The 18,309-nt window shown below is 43.4% G+C and overlaps 1 protein-coding gene across 3 annotated transcripts in view; it reads left to right on the plus strand.

Moving 5' to 3' along the window:
• Positions 1–15,208, plus strand: part of GAREM1 (GRB2 associated regulator of MAPK1 subtype 1) — a 196,211-nt gene extending 181,003 nt beyond the window's left edge. Inside the window, exons 5-7 of one of the 3 annotated variants that reach the window (XM_073898363.1) lie at positions 7,932–8,098; positions 9,794–10,643; positions 15,049–15,208. In XM_073898363.1, coding sequence (XP_073754464.1) covers positions 7,932–8,098; positions 9,794–10,643; positions 15,049–15,078 — 1,047 coding nt within the window. In that variant the 3' untranslated portion in view covers positions 15,079–15,208. Of the gene's footprint in view, positions 1–7,931; positions 8,099–9,793 lie in introns of all 3 variants that reach the window. The other 2 variants (XM_025886640.2, XM_025886641.2) reach the window with 2 other exon arrangements.
• The last annotated feature ends 3,101 nt before the right edge of the window (positions 15,209–18,309 follow it).

The following is an 18,309-nucleotide window of genomic DNA, read 5'->3' on the forward strand; positions in this document are numbered from 1 at the left end:
CCTGATGGGTATGTGACAGGGTTATGAACTCTTTGTATAAAAGCCTCTTTATAAATAAGATTTCTTAAGGCTGTAATGATTTTGTTATCTCGGAGAGGGAGTATGGGAAGCAATATAAAACCCAGGGCAGAGGGCATGCACTGAAGGCAAAGTTGCAAAGTTCAAGGAAGCATGGTTACAAAACTCCTTTCTTTCGATTGCTCACATTATCCTGAAGTTGGCTTTTTAGAGTAGAAAATTCACAGTACAGGTGAGTCCAGTTGTAGATCAAGCTCACTTAAAGTATCTGGGTATTTTCTGAATCACTGTCAACAAAGAAACAAAATGATCCTTACCCCGCCTAAGTGATGCCGAAATCTCTTTGGTGACTGCCTATGATTCTAAGCAGCATGATCTTTGAGACAGAAGATTTTCACCCTCAGGCATGTGATGGTACGTTTTAAACCACAGACAAGGGAAGTGTATGTCCTTGTCAGCAGGTGTCTCCAGATCCATTGCCATGGATTTTAAAAAGTTGAGTACACTGCGATAAAATTGATTTTTTTTCCCCCAAAAAGATGGCTACACAAAAGATGTCACAGTAAGTGTTCCATTTACTTTTCCTAAGCAGTCTCTTTGGTCCAGTTAGTGAAAAGGTATAAAAAGTGTTACTTCTTCCAGAGAAGACAAGTAGAGAGTTCCAAGAAAGAAATGAAAACTTTCCAAGGAATATTATACCAAAACCCCCCATTCCTACACTGTGCTGTTTCATAAACACTTGGTGTGTCCTTGGTTTCTTGTGTTCTTTTAATCCCTAGAAGTGTCAGAAAAACTTAATGTCACAGGAGAAAGAAATTAGATCATAGGTAATGTATATAAAATACTCCAATTTTGTGTAACAAACGTTACATATAATAAACATACATTAACAAATACATGTAACCTTGTTTTCAAACCATGCAATAATGAGCTTTGTTACTTCGAATAAATTCTCATGCATTACTTTTAACTGTGGCTATTTAGGGAGAAGACCTTCTTGTCCATTTTTCACAAATGATTGGTCCTTTACACTGTGCTCAGTTCCCTCCCAGGCACACGGAGTTAGAGCTGAAGAGAGCGGAGAGGGGAAAGGACAGTTAAATGCTATTCCCGGAGTCAGGAAAGCAAGTTAAACTTTGTGGACAGTATTCTGAAAATAAAGAAAATAGTCCCATTCTATGACGCGTTTGATTTCAACCAAAGATTGGGGTTGGGTTTTGACTTTGTTGACCACCTTCACTTAGAAACATGAAACTTTTCCTAAGTCATTCATTCTGTTGGGTGTGTGTTCCATCTTTGCTCTGGCTGTTAGACAATAAGTTACCCTTAATTTCTTTCCTAGCTTTACAGTGGCCAGTGATGGAATGGCTAAGGTAGAAAGCAATGGAAAAATGTCTGTTCCCCTCTCCGTCTTCTTAGATGAAGGGAAAGCATGGGTCCTAGGAGTCAGTAAGCACTTCCAGGAGGCTTCCAGGTTATTATGTGTGTGCATGTATATACCCGGGTACGTTTTTAAAGTTTCTTCCAAGCTTAAGGGGAAAAAAGCCATGCTTTCTTCAATCCTCTGTCCCTTTCTAATAACTGCCTCTTCCCTTCCTTTCTAGTCAGTATTCTTGAAAAGAGTGATGTGCCCTCCTGAGTCCACCCTCACCTCCTGTTCTACCTTTGACTCACTGGAATCTGTCTTCCAAGCCTTTTTCTTTTTCTTTTTCTTTTTTTTTTCATTCTGACTTCTTTTACTTAAGAGCCCCAGTGACCTGCTAACTCTCACATATCTTCCAGACCTTTCCTGACTTCCTGACATGCTGTCATCCTTACACCACCATTCGGCTGTCCTCCCCTCCCTTCACTTCTTTGACGCCATTCGGGCAGGGTTCTGCTTGGGGACTGGTAAAATAGTCACTCATTTCCTCCTTCTTTGTCTCCTCTTCTGCCCATTCCTTAGGGGTTCAGCCTGCTTTGCTTCTCGTCTGAGATCCCTATGCCACCATCACGCAGATCCTGTTGGTAGAGCATCAAACTCAAGCTCAGTATTTTGAAAATGGAATGCCTTGGCTTCTCCCAAGCTCTGTTCTTCCTTCTAAGTTTCTGTCTGATAAATGGCACCAGTACTTGCCTCATCATTGAAGCCCCCAGACCCAAGCATCACTTTGATGGGGTTTTTTTTCATGCCTCTGTGCCTTTTGCACACTCATAATTCGTTCTTCCTGAAGATTTTCTCAGTACAACTTCCTATGAATTCATTCTTCTTCTGTCCCCTTGAATAAAACCTTTGCTCTTACTTCTGTTATTACAGGACCAATTTGTGTCTTGATTATATGTTTGTCTCCCTTCTTCCCAACTAATTCCATGAACTTACTCATTTTTGTATATGTAACACTAGCTCAGTGAGCATGTGATAGGCACTCAACATACATTTGAACAAATCAATAGCAAAATGGAATTAATGTGTGTAGGAAAAGGGAAAGGGATGGCCATGTTCTTCAGACATTTAGGGACAGTGGAAGTAGATAGTGGCTCTGATCTCAGCTCTTAGCCCCCAGACACCTTTTACAGCTTACTTCAAACCCTGACTATTAAATTATGTCAGTGTGTTAGATGGCAGTCACATGAATAAGCCTTGCACACTAAAGAAAGGTGACTAGAGAGTGTTCTAGAAAGAGCAGAACTCACCATTTCCACCTTTCAGTAAATTACCTTTATATTTAGCCCTGGGTTAGCAGTCTGCTGCATGAATGCTAAGGAGAGTTGTCTTAATCCTGAGTAGTGGTATCTTACATTTGATAAGAATGTAATCATTGAGCATTTTATGAAAAGGAAGGCCCTGCCGTGAAGGAGCAAGGATGAGGTAATTGTACTGGAGGTGTAACTCCTGGAAAGAAAAGATTGATTGATTGATTTTCAGAGAGAAATTGTGTGTGTGCATGTGAGCGGGGGGGGGGGGGGGGGGGGAAGAGGGAGGGAGAAAGAGAGAGAATCTCAAGCAGACTCCCTGCTGAGTGCAGAGCCCAACTCGGGGCTGATCACATGACCCTGAGATCATGACCTGAGCCAAAATCAAGAGTCAGACACTCAGCCGACTGAGCCACCCAGGTGCCCCGGAAAGAAGAGCTTAGACCAGAGAATTCGTGAAGCAAGGCTCTGGGGACAGCAGGGAGCCAGCTGTCCCTGCTGCCACCTGAGTCCATGTTGTGTTCATTGACCCTGTCCTAACCAGCAGGAGCCAGGAGCTTCTCTGCAAACACCCAAACTGCTCATAACCGGAAATGATCAACCAGTAGCAAAGGTCATGCATAACCTGCAGTAGACAGTAATGCCAGCCCCTCGCTCAGGACTAGCGTTGGAGGTTTATTCCTGATAATCCAGGTACCTCACCCTCCCATGCTGCCATACATGTTGTGTTGGACAGGAAGAGAAGGACTCTAGTCCACCAGCCATGCTGTATTCTGTAATATCCTCACTGAGAATAGTAGTTATTCGGGGGGATTGACAATTTCCCGATTTAGAAATACCTTGTCATTTTCACAGTCCTGCTATGTCCAGTGTGGTGGGGCTAGAGTTGAGGGTGGTCATGTGCCAGGTCTGCTGGCGCACTTTTTCTCAAGATCGACACTAATATGAGGACACACAAAAGATTAACATCCAGCCCAAATGACTTATCAATAACAATTTCCACATAAAAATATAAAAGGCATTCTTACAGTATACATTTTTAAATAAAAGTGCCTTTTTGTTGTATTTCTTTGTGACATCTGTTAACCTCTACCTAGCATTCTGTGGGACATATTTGCACCCGAGGTGACGAATCCCCAAACTCTGTCATCCACAGGGTACCAATAACAACGATGAGAGTCCCTACCATTTTCACTTGCAGGCTAATTGACTATACGCGGAAAGTAAGTACATATAAATAGTGTGAGCTGAGTTCAGAAGTAGTGACACGTACAGGTGGCCACGAGCAGTGGTCCCAGACCAAGCATGTAATGTTTGGGACTGGACCTTGGGAAGTGGCATTTAGGAAGAGACAGGCAGTAAGAACCACAGCAGAGAGGAACAGTCAAGGACAGGCGTGTCCAGGCGACGCTGAACCTGCCTCTTTGGATGGACCTGTGCTCATATAGAGGAGTGGTGGGAGAAATAACTAGAAAGATGGAATAAGATGGAATAATTTCTGTGGCTACCAGCTATAGCCAGAAAGACTGCAGAAGGCTTCAATGGGAAGCAGAGGAGGCTGAACTTTATCCAGCAATCGGAGGGTGCCACTGGAGATGGGAAGTAACGTGATGAAAGCCACATGCTGAGACTTTTACAAGGAATCCACTGAAAATGTAGCACTTGAAAGTGGAATTGAATATGAGGGAAACTGGAAATAGGGTGATTGGCCATCCAGTCTTGTAAATTGCTTTTTATTGTCAGATAAAATTCATTTCAAAAAGAACTACATTCCTCTTGGATATATATGTCCCATGTTGAATTCAATCAAGAAGCAAAGTAGAACAATTACTGTTATAAGGGCGTAGGAGGTAGGAAGTAAGATGGCACAGTAAACCCTCACTATTTGTAACTTCTGGATCCCAAAATGTATATATTTCACCAAAGCGTATAGTTTTTCCCATAAACTGCATATGACTTCATTTGAGAATCTGCAGCAATAAGTTGAAAGTAATAAAGTTGGGGGGCTCCTGGCTGGCTCATCGGTAGAGCATGCAGCTCTTGGTCTCGGGGTTGTGAGTTCGAGCCCCACGCTGGGTGTAGGGATGACTTAAAACAAAATCTTTCAAATAGAAAGAAAGGAAGTAACAAGTTAAACATAACATGTAGAGAACAGGTAGTCAGCTGTGCTCAGTGCCAAGCGACCCTAACACACCTGCTTGGAGCAGCACAAGCTGGCCCTTTTGTGCCTCTACAAGTTAAACGTAACATGTAGTGAACAGGTAGTCAGCTGTGCTCAGTGCCAAGCAACCCTAATGCACCTGCTTGGAGCAGCACAAGCTGGCCCTTTTGTGCCTCTACAAAATTACATCTGAATTCTTGCCAGGTCCTTTTAAAGTCATTTTTGTTTTTGTTTTTGTTTTTGCTTTTTTGGAGAACTACCTGTTCTCCAAAATGGATTTCAAATCAGCCTGATTCTTTGCCACTAGACTCACAATGACACCCGAATAGCCCTCTCCTCACAAAGGAAGAGAACTTTCTCTGACCTTCTAGTAGCATCTCTTCACTGACTCCACCCCATCTCCTAAGAGTGAGAACCCCACACACACACACACACACACAGTTACTCCTTTCAGGAGTCCTGCGGCCACCCCAAACGCTTCCTGTATCTCTGATATAGATTGGAGTTTAGCTATAAACACTCCAGTTAAAGCCATAGCTCACCTCCCCGGGCTCCGGGCCCTACAAATGCTTCTTTCCACTACTTCCTCTCTACACCTCCTCTCATGTGGGAAACCTATTGGAAAGCTCTTCGGGACTGCCCCGTTATAGAAGAGGCTGGCAGAACCAGCTCAGAGTGACCTTAGTTATAAGAACAGGAAGAGGAGACTTCCCATAGGTCACAGGTGGCCGCTTTTCTGTGTTCCGAGACCTAAGTCAGTCAGTTACTTGGAATTAAGATGCATATTGTCATGATATCTCAGCATATCATAATTGACATCTAGGTAAGTGAGCCCTAATGAAACGTCACAGTTAATGACTACTTCCAGAACTTAGAAATTTCTAAATCAAATTCAGCCTTAACCATGTTCTTCCCGTGCTGCTTTTCTCTAACCCAGTATTGAAAAGGGACTGTTTATTTTAAAAATTAAAAAGCTATAGGGCAGGCTCCTTATCTTATGTTTTCCATGATTCCTGTTACCGTAAGCATAAACAGAATCAGGCATATGTATAATAAAGTAACACCCATCCATCCTAGATTCTATAGATAGTCCCTAAGAAAGAAAAGAAACATAGTTGGCTCCTGTACAAATCACTAACAAGACAGAAACTGACTCACTATCTTGGTTACTTATTTTGTAACCAATATATAATCCTGAAAGCCAGCCCAGTGGGGTAACCCGGCCAGAGCTTTTCAGTGTCCTAGTTGATTCTCAGCTCCTTAAGAGAAGGGGACGCTCTGGGGGCGCCTGGGCGGTTCAGTTGTTAAGCGTCTGCCTTCGGCTCAGGTCATGATCCCAGGGTCCTGGGATCGAGCCCCGCATAGGCTTCCCTGCTCAGCCAGGAGCCTGCTTCTCCCTCTCCCGCTTCCCCTGCTTCTGTTCCCTCTCTAGCTGTCTCTCTCTGTGTGTCAAATATATAAATAAATAAAATCGTAAAAAAAAGAAAAGGAGACCCTCCAGTGGTGCAGGCGTTCCCAGCCCCCGCCCCCCCTGCCCCGAGCCAGCCTAATAATCCTCTCTCTCTCCCTTATCCAAACCCATGTCCTCCCAGATTTTCTTTCTGTAGTCATCCACTACCTCTTTTTTAAAAACTCAAAAGGGAAAAGCCTACAGCTATTGGAGAAGAGAATCTGCTGCTCAAAATACTTCGTTTCAGCCTAAAGAGCTTTTCCAAATGAAAAACGATCACCAGTGGGTCCCAGTAACCAGAGCTGCGGGTCCTCTGGGTGGGAGCAATGATCCTCTGTGCTAGGAAGAAATGTAACAGATGAGACTTTTTAAATTGCTTCCATTTCACTTAGAACTGAGGTTTGCGTGGTCATGTGACTTTTTGTAACATCTGTTTTTTTCTGGGAAGCCAGTTAGAGGCCCAGTGTGCCATGTAGGTGGTAGAGGATGCAATGTCACGTGAACCTATTTTATTTGGTCTTAAGCAAACCCAATACCAAAGCTAATGGAAGCTTGCTGTTTCATTGTCCTCGTTACCCCCAGAGCTGCGGGGACAGAAAGAAATTGAAAGCAAAGGTGAAAAAATTGTTGGGAACACGGCCTAAAAGCAGGCAAGGACCTTTCTGACGAAGTCGGAATTGGCTGTTTTTACCTGTGTGGCTTAGGGTAGACTAGCAGAACCAGGTATAAACTGCCCCCTGCTGCCTGACACAGAGAAGTACATTTAAAAATGTCCGCTTCATTAAAAAGAATCCTATTCTCGAATGCCTCTGTGAATGGAACAGAAAAGGGGGGGTGTGGGGGGGCAACAGCCCGCAGACTCGTGCAAGCCATGGACCTCACAGCTCACCTAATCCTCTCCCAGGTGAAGCTGAAGGAAGTTAGAGGCAGCCCTCGTGAAAAGTGCTATTTGGGGTTTGGAAGTCCGCCTCACTACCCCATCTGCAGCCTTGTTCCAGCAGCATCCGTGACACCCGGGAGCTAGTTAGAAATTCAGGTTCCTGGGCCCCGCCCTAGGTCCGCTGAGTCAGAGTCTGCCCATTGAGATCCCCGGTGATTCACATGCACACTTAGGAGTGAGAAGCCCTGCACATAACTTCAGAAGGAGCCTCCACCCTGGAGAAGAGCCTCCAGTCCCAAAGGTTTGGATCACACTGAATTCAGTTTGAACAGGGGATAAACAACAACACAATAGAAGAGTTTGATCCTCTATTAAGATCATAATTGCCTTACGTCCTTATTTTCTTAATACTTCCGTTTTATACAGCCCACACATCACTGGCCCTTGAACTCGCTGTCGTTCACGTTACTGGCCACGGTTCAGTGGCAACTGGCGTTTGCCAAGCAGTCCCCTTGAAAATCGGTCTGTCCCGCCAAGTTCGTGACAGGCGTGGATTTGATCTTGGGCAGCACCTGTGTTTATCATCCTCCTTATGTGCTGCGGTCTTCTCGCTCCGCCCCCCCCCCCCCCCCACCCCCACCCCCACCCCCCTACCCCCCGCCTTATGCCCCTGCCGTTACTGTTTTAAGAGTAGCAACTTGACCCACTGTCAGTCTGTTGCTAACCCGGAGTGTTCTTTTCTGCGCCAGGTCAGGGAAGAGTGCCGGCTCCTGAACGCCCCTCCTGTTCCACCCCGAAGCGCAAAGCCTTTGTCCACAAGCCCCTCGGTCCCTCCTCGTACGGCCAAGCCAGCGCGGCAGCAGACTCGCTCTCCCAGCCCCACCCTGTCCTACTATTCGTCAGGGCTGCACGACATGTAAGTCTTAACGCCAGGGCACGCGCCTTCTTGTCGGCCAGCTCGCCGGTTCTTGAGAACAGTGCCAAGGGTAGCTGTAGCCTGGGCAGGAGGTGGGAGAGGACATGTTCTTTAAACACAAAAGAATTTCACTGGAAAAGCATGACGGGGCCCCTGTTGGTTTAAAGCGAGGATGGAAGAACCAGTGTCCTAGGAAGGAAAGAAACCACAGTAGAGGTGAGAAACTCCGCAATAAGGGCCGACTGGATTCTCTTTAAAGCAAGCCACGGAGTGCCACCAGCTCTCAAAAACCAGGCTCTCGTTCTTTGCACTCCCACTTCTGCACAAGCAGACAGACGACAGCACCTTCAACCGGGACCTAGAGCTGAAAGGGTCCTGTTGGCTCTGTTCTGCCTTTCCACCCAGTACGGGAATCCCTTCTTGACCACTGCAGTCTGGTAGCCATTCGCTTCTGTCTGGATCTTTCCAGTGCTGTGAGCTCCTCCTTTTGCACTGCAGCTCATTCCATCGCTGGCAAATGCCAGTGATTTTTTGGTAATCTTTCCCTGTATCCAGTTGAAATCTATCTCCACGTAAGTTTCAACTGTTTCTTACCTCTGGGGGGGGAAAGGAAAAAAAGATCGTCCCTGCTTCTCTTTGTCAGCCTGTGAACAATTTGAAGTCAGCTAAGATGTAGGTCTTCTCTTCTCCAAAGAGATCGTCTCAGTTCCTCCAGCTATTTCCCCTGGCATCGCAGCCTGGTCCCTCATTAGCCTGGTCACCCTACTTCTGAGCACACCCTGGCTTCCCTGTCACTCTTAAAATATGGCCCCCGAGTTGAAGGCACTGCTCCATGTCTGGTCTTCACCATGTAAAATAGCTCTCTTTTGCAGTTATTTTTTGTTCTCTGGACGTTGAAATCCTTATGCTAGTTTTACTCAGTTGAATAGAAGCCAAGGCAAGCATTGTGTTTGACGCATTTCTTCTCACCTCAGACTTTGGGATGGAAATAGAGTCATAGGTGCTGGTGCTGTAGTCTTGTCACATGGCCCAAGGATGACAGGCACGAGGCCCCCATTTGCAGCTCTCGAGCCACCCTGACCCCCTGCAGACATTACTCGTCATTCACACGACCTACTGGTGATAAGCCTAAACATGGCTTAAGAATTTTTCTCATCGTGGGGCGCCTGGGTGGCTCAGTCATTAACCGGCTGCCTTTGGCTCAGGTCATGATCACAGGGCCCTGGGATCGAGCCCCGTATCGGGATCTCTGCTCGGCGGGAAGCCTGCTTCTCCCTCTCCCACTCCCCCTGCTTGTGTTCCCTCTCTTACTGTGTCTCTCTCTGTCAAATAAATAAATAAAGTCTTAAAAAAAAAATTTTTTTTTCTCATTGTAAAGATCCAGGCACCCACTCACAGTGATTTTCTTGTTAGTTAAATTAAATATATATATATATGTATTTGCCACCTCTACTATAACCTTTTAAATCATTATAATTCATATCTCTGTAATTATCAATGAATTTTAGTAACTTAAAGACTTTTTTTAAAACCCAGTGACGTTAGCAGGTACTTTATCGGATTCATGATAAGAAGTACTGTATTTTTCTTCCTAGCTGTCCTTTTCTACTCACAAGTGACATCTGGGGGATAAGGGTCAGCTCGATATTTGGCTTCTACTTTTGACTCCCCTCCCTTTCTGTGTTTGCTCTTAAGCAGCGTTCCTAAAAGCGACACAAGTCCTTCCGAAAGTGCGCCTGTGTCCTGCTACCCCTGCAACCGCATGAAAACTGATTCTGTGGACCTCAAGTCCCCGATGGGAAGTCCCTCTGCTGACACACTCTCCTCCAGGCTCTCATGGCCCAACCATTATTCGGGAGCGTCGGAGAGCCAGACCAGGAGCGACTTCCTGCTGGGTCCCAGCAGGAGCTACAGTTACCCCAGACAGAAGATGCCAGGCACACCAAAGAGAAACTGCCCAGCACCCTTTGATTTGGACGACCACGAGCTTTCGGCCAGTCCCCCTGGCTCCGTCACTTCAGAATTCAGCGGCAGCGTCTCTGCCTGCCCCAAGTCGGCCAGCTACTCTGTGGAGAGCACAGATGAGAAAACTCTGGCTGCTGACACAACCAAGCAGAGTATTTCATGCCCTGCCTTACCCCCCAGGGCTCCAAAACCAGTGGAAGAGAAAGCTGCCTCGGACACTTCTCCTTTGCCTCTGAAAATTGATGGTGCTGAGGAAGACCCCGAGTCTGGGTCACCGGACCTCTCTGAAGACCAGTACTTTGTTAAAAAGGGCATGCAGGACATCTTCTCCGTCACCTACCCTTTCTCATCTCCGCTCCACCTCCAGCTGGCCCCCAGGTCCTGCGGTGATGGCTCCCCGTGGCAGCCGCCCGCTGACCTGTCAGGACTCTCTATAGAAGAAGTGTCCAAGTCGTTACGGTTTATTGGTTTGTCTGAAGATGTCATATCATTCTTCGTTACTGAAAAGATCGATGGGAATTTGCTCGTTCAGCTGACGGAAGAAATCCTCTCCGAGGATTTCAAATTGAGCAAACTGCAGGTGAAGAAAATAATGCAATTCATTAATGGCTGGAGGCCCAAAATATAGCCAAATAACCCCAGCTAGCATTGAACAAAATGGACAAATGTGTGTGCCAGAAGGGGTGGGCTGGGACACAATTCCATGTTTTTTGCACTAAAAACCTTCTCTGTAAATAGGGATAAGAGAAACTCTTACTATGCAGATTACGTTTTTGAATGGTGAACAGGCTATTTTGTACATCAATAAAAATGCCGTACAGAACACTTAGAGGTGTGCCTTGTACATCACTCAGCAGCTGCTCAAAGACAAAAGGCATGTTCAGAGAATTAATTCTCACCCAAGTAGGTTTATGCGAGAAGGTATGATATTTATTACAAAATAGCCAAAGCTGAAAACCGTAAGAATCAAAAAAACAAAAAAACAAAAAAAAAAACAAAAAAAGAACTTAAAAAAAAAAACACTTTTTGAACAACAGTTCTCTCCTTTGGGGGAATCGACTTTAGACAATTAACTATTCTGTGCTCTGTCGTTTGGATTGCTCAATGCTAATTGTTTTACTCTTGTGCCTGAAAATGTTAGTGATATGAAATGACACTTTACTGTTTGTTATATGCTTGGTGGGGATCTTTTCATCAAAAGGCATTTTCCAAAAGTCACGTGTTGATAGAGGATGTATGAAATAATACAAATCATGACCACAATAATTTATCTGTAACTGCTGCTAGTTTTATTGAGCAGTGGGAAAAAAAACCCAGAATATATACATGTTTGATACACAATACAAACATGTTTTAAACATCATTATTAGTCTCATATTTTAGATAACATCTGTTCACTTTCAAAGATCCATTGAGGTTTGGGGCCGTTAACTAAGTTGACGCTCTTAGGAAGAGTGGACAGAATGATTCCAAAGATTCTCAGAACCCTTCCCCTCGAAGCTCAGTCTGACTCGGCTTCATCACTGAAAGCTCGGAAGAAATCAGTAGAGGGTCTGTATTAAAGAATTAAATTTGATTGTAAGCCCATGGGCGGTGGTTTGCATGTAATACTTGCATGCCAATGTCTGGGAAAATGGTAGTTTCTTGTCAGAGGGTAATTCATCTCCAGTTGGAGGGTCTTCTTTTTTCCCCGGTGTCTAACAGCAAGAGGCCTGAGGAGCATTTCTCAGAGTGTGTTAGGTGTTCTCCACACGCTTGTGCTTCAGGAGAGCTCAAAAATCAGACTGACGACCTTCATCTTTTGAGTAATTTTTATAAAGTATCAGTAAGTACGCTTGTTTCGTTCATAAGCCTCTTCTTTCCTCTCGTCCAAAGAAAATACATTATTACCATACTTTTATTCCAAGAATTCCAGGACATTATTCTGACAGTTCTTGACAGATGTAATTAAAAATTCCAAAATATGGCCTCATCATCATTGTTGACTTTTTGAAGGAATGTAAATCTTAGAAAAGTTCTAGTTCCCTGAGCAAGCCACCAGCCCTAGCCCTGCCTCCCCCACTAGTCTGATTCTGGTCGTGCAGACGTCTGTGACTGAGGTCAGCCCACCAGGCGTCAGTAGGACTTGCAGGGTCAGCTTCTATCTTTTTAACCACTCTTCCTGCTCACCATAACACCTAAACAAAGGGAAAGACAAGACCCACGATAACGCAACATGCAATATGCAATATGGCTTTATTTCTTGACATTAAAGATATTCTTAATCCATCTCCTGTTTTAGAATTGAGGTGAATTGAACCTCTTCTCATTTTCCATCCTAAATCTTTTTTTTTTAAGGCATTTTTTTTTCTCCCTTCACACATCTCCCAAAATGTAAATACTCTTGGTAAAATGCATCCCATAAGGAAAACTGGAGCGCCCCTTCAGAAGTAATTGAAAAATCTATACGGAAGTTTCCGGTCCTACCCTCACCTGACATGAGACCCCTCAGTGACTTTTATGTTTAAAAAAACATCCTTCTGTGTGAGCAACTACTTCCATGGCAACATTAACCTCTCAGCACTTCCTTTTAAAATAAAAACAGAGAGGTTGCAGTTGAAACGCTGCACGTTTTTCTCTAGCAAATCCTTGCTGAGTCTGCTTTTAAGCACCTGACCCTTGGACACAATTCTCAGATTCCGGCGGGAGGAACAGAGTGGGTTTGGGTTTACTATGAAGGCTGCCCCACATAAACAGCTGGCACCTTGTATGTTTCTCTTTTTGTGTTTTCTTTTGCAAAAACTTGATACAAATAGTTTCTGGTTTTTGTCCTGGCATGTGTACATCGTTTGTATTGGTGGTAATATAGAGACTACTTGGGGGCAGGCGCTATGGCCTTTGGGTCCTCTATTCAAATTTGTTGAGCACCGTTTATTGCCAGGCACTATGCTGGTATGACTCGACAGTGCTGAAAAAAAAAAAAAAAAGCCCTCTTGGAGCTCATGATGTTTATATTTAAAATCACAGTTGCTGAGACTGCAAATGTGTGAGTAAGAGAGACGGGAAATCTTCTGGGCAGTTGGATGTATGGAGAGTTAAGTGTGTTCTGTCTTTAAAGAATCACAGATGGAAGAAATGGCAGGCTTTATTAAAGGGGTAAGAAAATCAACGCCACTTGATCATGAAAACTTAGAATATGTCGGAGGCTGACAGTGTCTCGGACTCCCACTGGCTAATGTTCTCTTTTACCGATTAGGAATGTTTTTAACTGTGATAACTATCTCCTGGCATCTCCAAAGGCACAGATACATGTAGTTGCCATTCCTGAGCTGAACACTTTGTAGAGGACCTTGGCACCCTGACTAGACAAGGCATGTATAGGCAGAAAGGATCACAGCAAGAGACGCAGCGCAGGGATGGGGAGGAACTGGCCTTTCCCTGCTGAGAGCTGCAGTTTCGCAGTGAGAAGTGATGTTCTAGAGATCCCCAGAAGCAGAACTTTTGCTAACCCAACCAGGTCAAGACAGCATATCTGGCAGGTTCCCTGCAGTCAATGCGGTGACCGTGGGGCTTGGGGGAAAGTGTCTGTCTAAACAGGACCCTCCTTGGGGTTTAAATTCATGGCCCCCATCAGAAAAGAAAATCAGCAATAAGCCAAACCAAGCAGCTAAAGTGTAGAATATGGACCTAACTCATGCTGGAAGGGAGAACTCACACACTCCCAGACCGATTCTTAGAATCTTGTAAATGCCAGCCCATTTCTCCTTGAAGTTGAGCTGCTCAACTTTATGAACTGTGAAATTTACATTTATACTCTTTCAACCCACATATACCATTCAAGTTTATGAAGTTTCAGCAAGCTGCCCATTCGACTAAATTGATACGTTTATTCTTGTCTCATGTAGAAATAAAACAATCTGATGGGAAACTGTTATGACAATCCATTCCAACTGTTTTCAGACACATGCATAAACACCCTCTGCTCACATTCCAGAACCACCTGCACACCATCCATACAGCTCCTTGAGAAGTTCAGGGGGTGGATGTGGATGGATAGAGGGTCCTTCATTTTCCAAACACTGTGTAACAAGTCACTACTTATCATGCCTAAAGAGCATGAAATTAACATTTTGAATAACAAACTGGAAAACAAAACCATTCTCCAAAGTACCTCGTGAACCATTCAAAGGAAATTTCAACGTCAGTCCCCCAGAAAAGTTAAATCTGCTGTTGGACACACGAGACTTTCAGGAACTATGACCATTCTATCAATTCCCACTCTTTATCTAGTAATATAAAGGCAATGGGCTGCTAGGGCAAAAAGAGTAAAATGCCCAGAATGCAAATGATAGAAAGTAGGATTTTTTATGCTGTGGGGTTGTAATATTGTGGAATTCTCATGGCCCCTTCTTGTCAAGTCACATTGCAGTTTAGTCTTTAAAACTTGTTTTAAGGGCGCCTGGGTGGCTCAGTTGGTTAAGCGACTGCCTTCGGCTCAGGTCATGATCCTGGAGTCCCAGGATCGAGTCCCGCATCGGGCTCCCTGCTCGGCGGGGAGTCTGCTTCTCCCTCTGACCCTCTTCCCTCTCGTGCTCTCTATCTCTCATTCTCTCTCTCTCAAATAAATAAATAAAATCTTTAAAAAAAAAACCTTGTTTTAAAATTGATCTCATTGTGAAAACCAGAAACAAGGGGTAAACGTGATATCAGTTAAAACTATGTACAAATATCTTCTGTAATTTTGCTGCTCTGTCTAATTTTTAGGCTATGAATTTTGTAATGAGCTTATCAGATTATAAATTTCCTTTGTTTACAATCTCATGTAGTCGGGCTCAGATCATTTCTTAGCTATCAACCTCTTCTCCCATTTTCATATTAAGTTCCATTTAAAATAATTGTTTAAGCTAAGCCTAAAAATTGAACTCAATTAATTAAAAACTGGGGGAGTTTTCCTTGATTTAAATGGAAAGGGTATATTCTTAAGAATTTTGTAACTGTCTTTATAGGTTCTTCGCTTGGAAAACCGGGGGTGTTAACTACCAGTTACCAGTTGTGTTACTTTCCAGAGCATTATCTAATGGGCCCAATGTGTACCTCAAGATAAACATGGTATGTTCTGTCTAAAAAAATTCATTGTTGATTTAAATGGTTCCGAAATGTCTATAAATAAAGAAAATTTAAAAGTTGATCCTCTTGCAGTTCGAATCATCTTCTATTTAAGCCTTCAACCTGCTGTCCTGTTTCACAGGGATAAAGCTTATGACTAAATCCATAGGTGGCCACTTCCCTGGGTTTTGGGGATATGCACTGGAAGACCATGTAGTGTTGAACCTGTAGGATGGGGTTGGCTAAAGCATGCAAGGATCTATCTCAAGGTCCTAGGAGTACTTACATCAAACGGACACTAGGACATATGATTCCCCCAAACTGAAAATTGCAAAGTAAATTTGAGTTTATTAATAAGGTGGGTTAGAGTCAAATATCTTGAGGTTAGAAAAAGCCAAATCATTGAAAAGAATGATTAAGCACTGGATAAATTCTTGTTTCACTGCAATGAATTTTCCCAGTCCCTTCTTGCTTAGCTGAGTCATACACTTCCTTCTGGATTTACCAGTACCATTCCCCAAAGCCAGTTAGGTTGCCCTCTGTGCTGGCCTAGCTTCCTATCCCTTTGTAAGCTATAAGCTCTTCCTATCAGGGCTTATGTCTCCATTGTTGTGTCTTCAAAGTAGATGCTATTTGGGGTTCTATTGAATGACAGCATGAATAACATCACATTCCTGCTGGTGGCCAGGCTTTGTGCCATCAAGATCAAGATAACAATAAAGTTTAAAAAAATGACACAAATGAAACGTATTTATCATTAAGACTTCTGAGTAGACTTTTTTAAAAGATGGCAAGATATGAAGTTGTTCAGAGGTCCCAGATCGTTTGCATCATTTGCCAATGAATTCATTTTCTAACAGTTTAATTAAGCCAATGACTTCAGTTCTTTAATGGATATGATTTGCCAATGAATTCATTCTCTTCTAACAGTTTAATTAAGCCAATGACTTCAATTCTTTAATGGATGTAAAACAAACTAAAAAAGATCAGTATGTGCCCATCGACTGAGTGAAATATTGGTTCTAAAAGACACAGGCAATTGAGTAGTAGATACGGTAGAATGACCAAGCCACGATTGATCTTAGGACTACTGGCAGTGGGTGAAAATAAGGAGTCGGGCGCCTGGCTGGCTCAGTTGGTGGAACATTTGACTCTTGATCTCAGTGTTGTGGGTTCGAGCCCCACGTTGGGTGTAAGGATTACTTAAAGATGGAATCTTTCTAAAAGAAAGAAGGGAAGGAAGGGAGGGAGAAAAAGAGAGAGGAAGAAAGAAAGGAAGGAAGGAAGGAAGGAAGGAAGGAAGGAAGGAAGGAAGGAAGGAAGGAAGGAGACAGAGAGAGAAAGAGAGAGAGAGAGAGAAAGACCAGTTTCTGTGTGCTCAGAAGCACAACTGTGCAGGGCATAGAAAAACCATCCATGGACAGATCACAGAAGTTTACAGCCAGAGGGAACCTTGAAAATGGTCTCGTCCAGTCTCTTAACTTTATTTATTTTAAGTAATCTCTACACCCAATATGGGGCTAAAACTCACAACCCCAAAATCAAGAGTTACAGGCTTTACTAACTGAGCCAGCCAGACACCCCCAACCTCTTAACTTTATAGGAATGAAGCACATGGAGGGTAAATGACTTCCCCCAGACCACATATGGTTTGTGACAGAATCAGAGCTAGAAATAGTCTCCTGATTCCCCATTCTGTATTCATTCTATTACAACATTGTCTCCCAATTTCCTCGACTTTTATCTTTTTAAAATAATAATTAGATTTTTTTCTTATGGGGGCACCTGGTTGGCTCAGTTGGTAGAGCATACAACTCTTGATCTCAGGGTCCTGAGTTGGAGCCCCATGTTGGGCATAAAGATTACTTTTTTAAAAATTAATTTTTTTAGTGCAAAGCATTTCCTATCATGGTCCTCCAACTTTCCTGTCTTCTAAGATCTTGAACTGATGCTACCCAGCCAGTGCTAGCTGAAAATCAAGAGAAACCTGTCCTGCTTATAAAATGGAGGCTCTGAGATGTCTCTTGCTTTTTGATCGAAAGGGATGACTCTGTGGAGATAGTGAGACAGGTATAAAATGAAAATATGTAAAAAACAAACAAACAAACAACAACAACAACTTACACAGAGTACACACACCTTTCATCCCATTGTATCCAGCCATGCCATCCCCTAGGAAAAGTTTATAAATTGGGACAGCTAGCTAGAGAAGCAACTGTAGTACTAAACATGACCGCAGGGTGTCGGGCTTTTCCAATCAGCTAATGACTACGCAAGGCTTAACTCCAGTCAACTCAGATGGAGTACAACAGTGAGGCAAAGAGTAAAACTTTAAGTCCAGCCTGTACTGGTGGTCTCCATCTTCCCCTCATTCAGTTTTCCACTTTCCTGAGCCAAACACACTGGAATCCTGAAGTCATGGAAACAGAAAGAAGTGGCTCAAAAAAGATAAGACATTTGAAAGTGGAGCACTGTCGTTTTTCCAAGCCATATGTAGGGAAGGAAAAATTCTTCCTCTACCCTTCGAAGTCTTCCAGCTGGACTAAGAATTGAAATTGAACAGATTAACAGAAGAAAAAACCAAACTTTTATTATGTGCACGCAGAGGGCCACTAATGAAATTGAAACCTAAAGAAATGACCAAGGCTGGAAGTTTTTATACTTTTTAGACAAAGAGACAATAAATCTGTAAGGAATCAATTAAATTTGGGAAGTTTCAATTAGTAGGGAATTCTAAACAGAATTTAGACTGGGATAGTAAATTAGTAAAAAGTAACAAAGGTTTTTGTTTGTTGGTTTGTTTTGTTTTGTTTACAGCCTTCTTGGCTCTAAATTTCCCATCTCTGGTGATAAGGATATCTCTTGATCTCCTGGCATAGGGAGCATAACTTTCTCATGGGAGACATATTTCCTGCTTTCAGGGGACAGGGGAGGGTCTGAGTGTCCTTCTTGTACCAGCTGCCTCTTAAGTATTTAGGATAATCAGTATGCTAAAGTCGCACATTTTGGGGTGGGCTGCCCTTGGCTACTATGCATATTTCCATTGCGGAAGAGGTAGAGGAATTTTCAAAGTGCATAACTGACCTGTCAGATGCCTTGTCCCTTCTTGGTTCTGAGTCTCTGGAATTTTGAAAGTGAATGGTGTTCATCAGTAAAAAAAA

Source organism: Callorhinus ursinus, unplaced genomic scaffold (genome assembly GCF_003265705.2).
Source record: "Callorhinus ursinus isolate GAN/ISIS: 27379988/994484 unplaced genomic scaffold, GSC_fseal_2.0 scaffold11, whole genome shotgun sequence".
Classification (NCBI taxonomy): domain Eukaryota; kingdom Metazoa; phylum Chordata; class Mammalia; order Carnivora; family Otariidae; genus Callorhinus; species Callorhinus ursinus.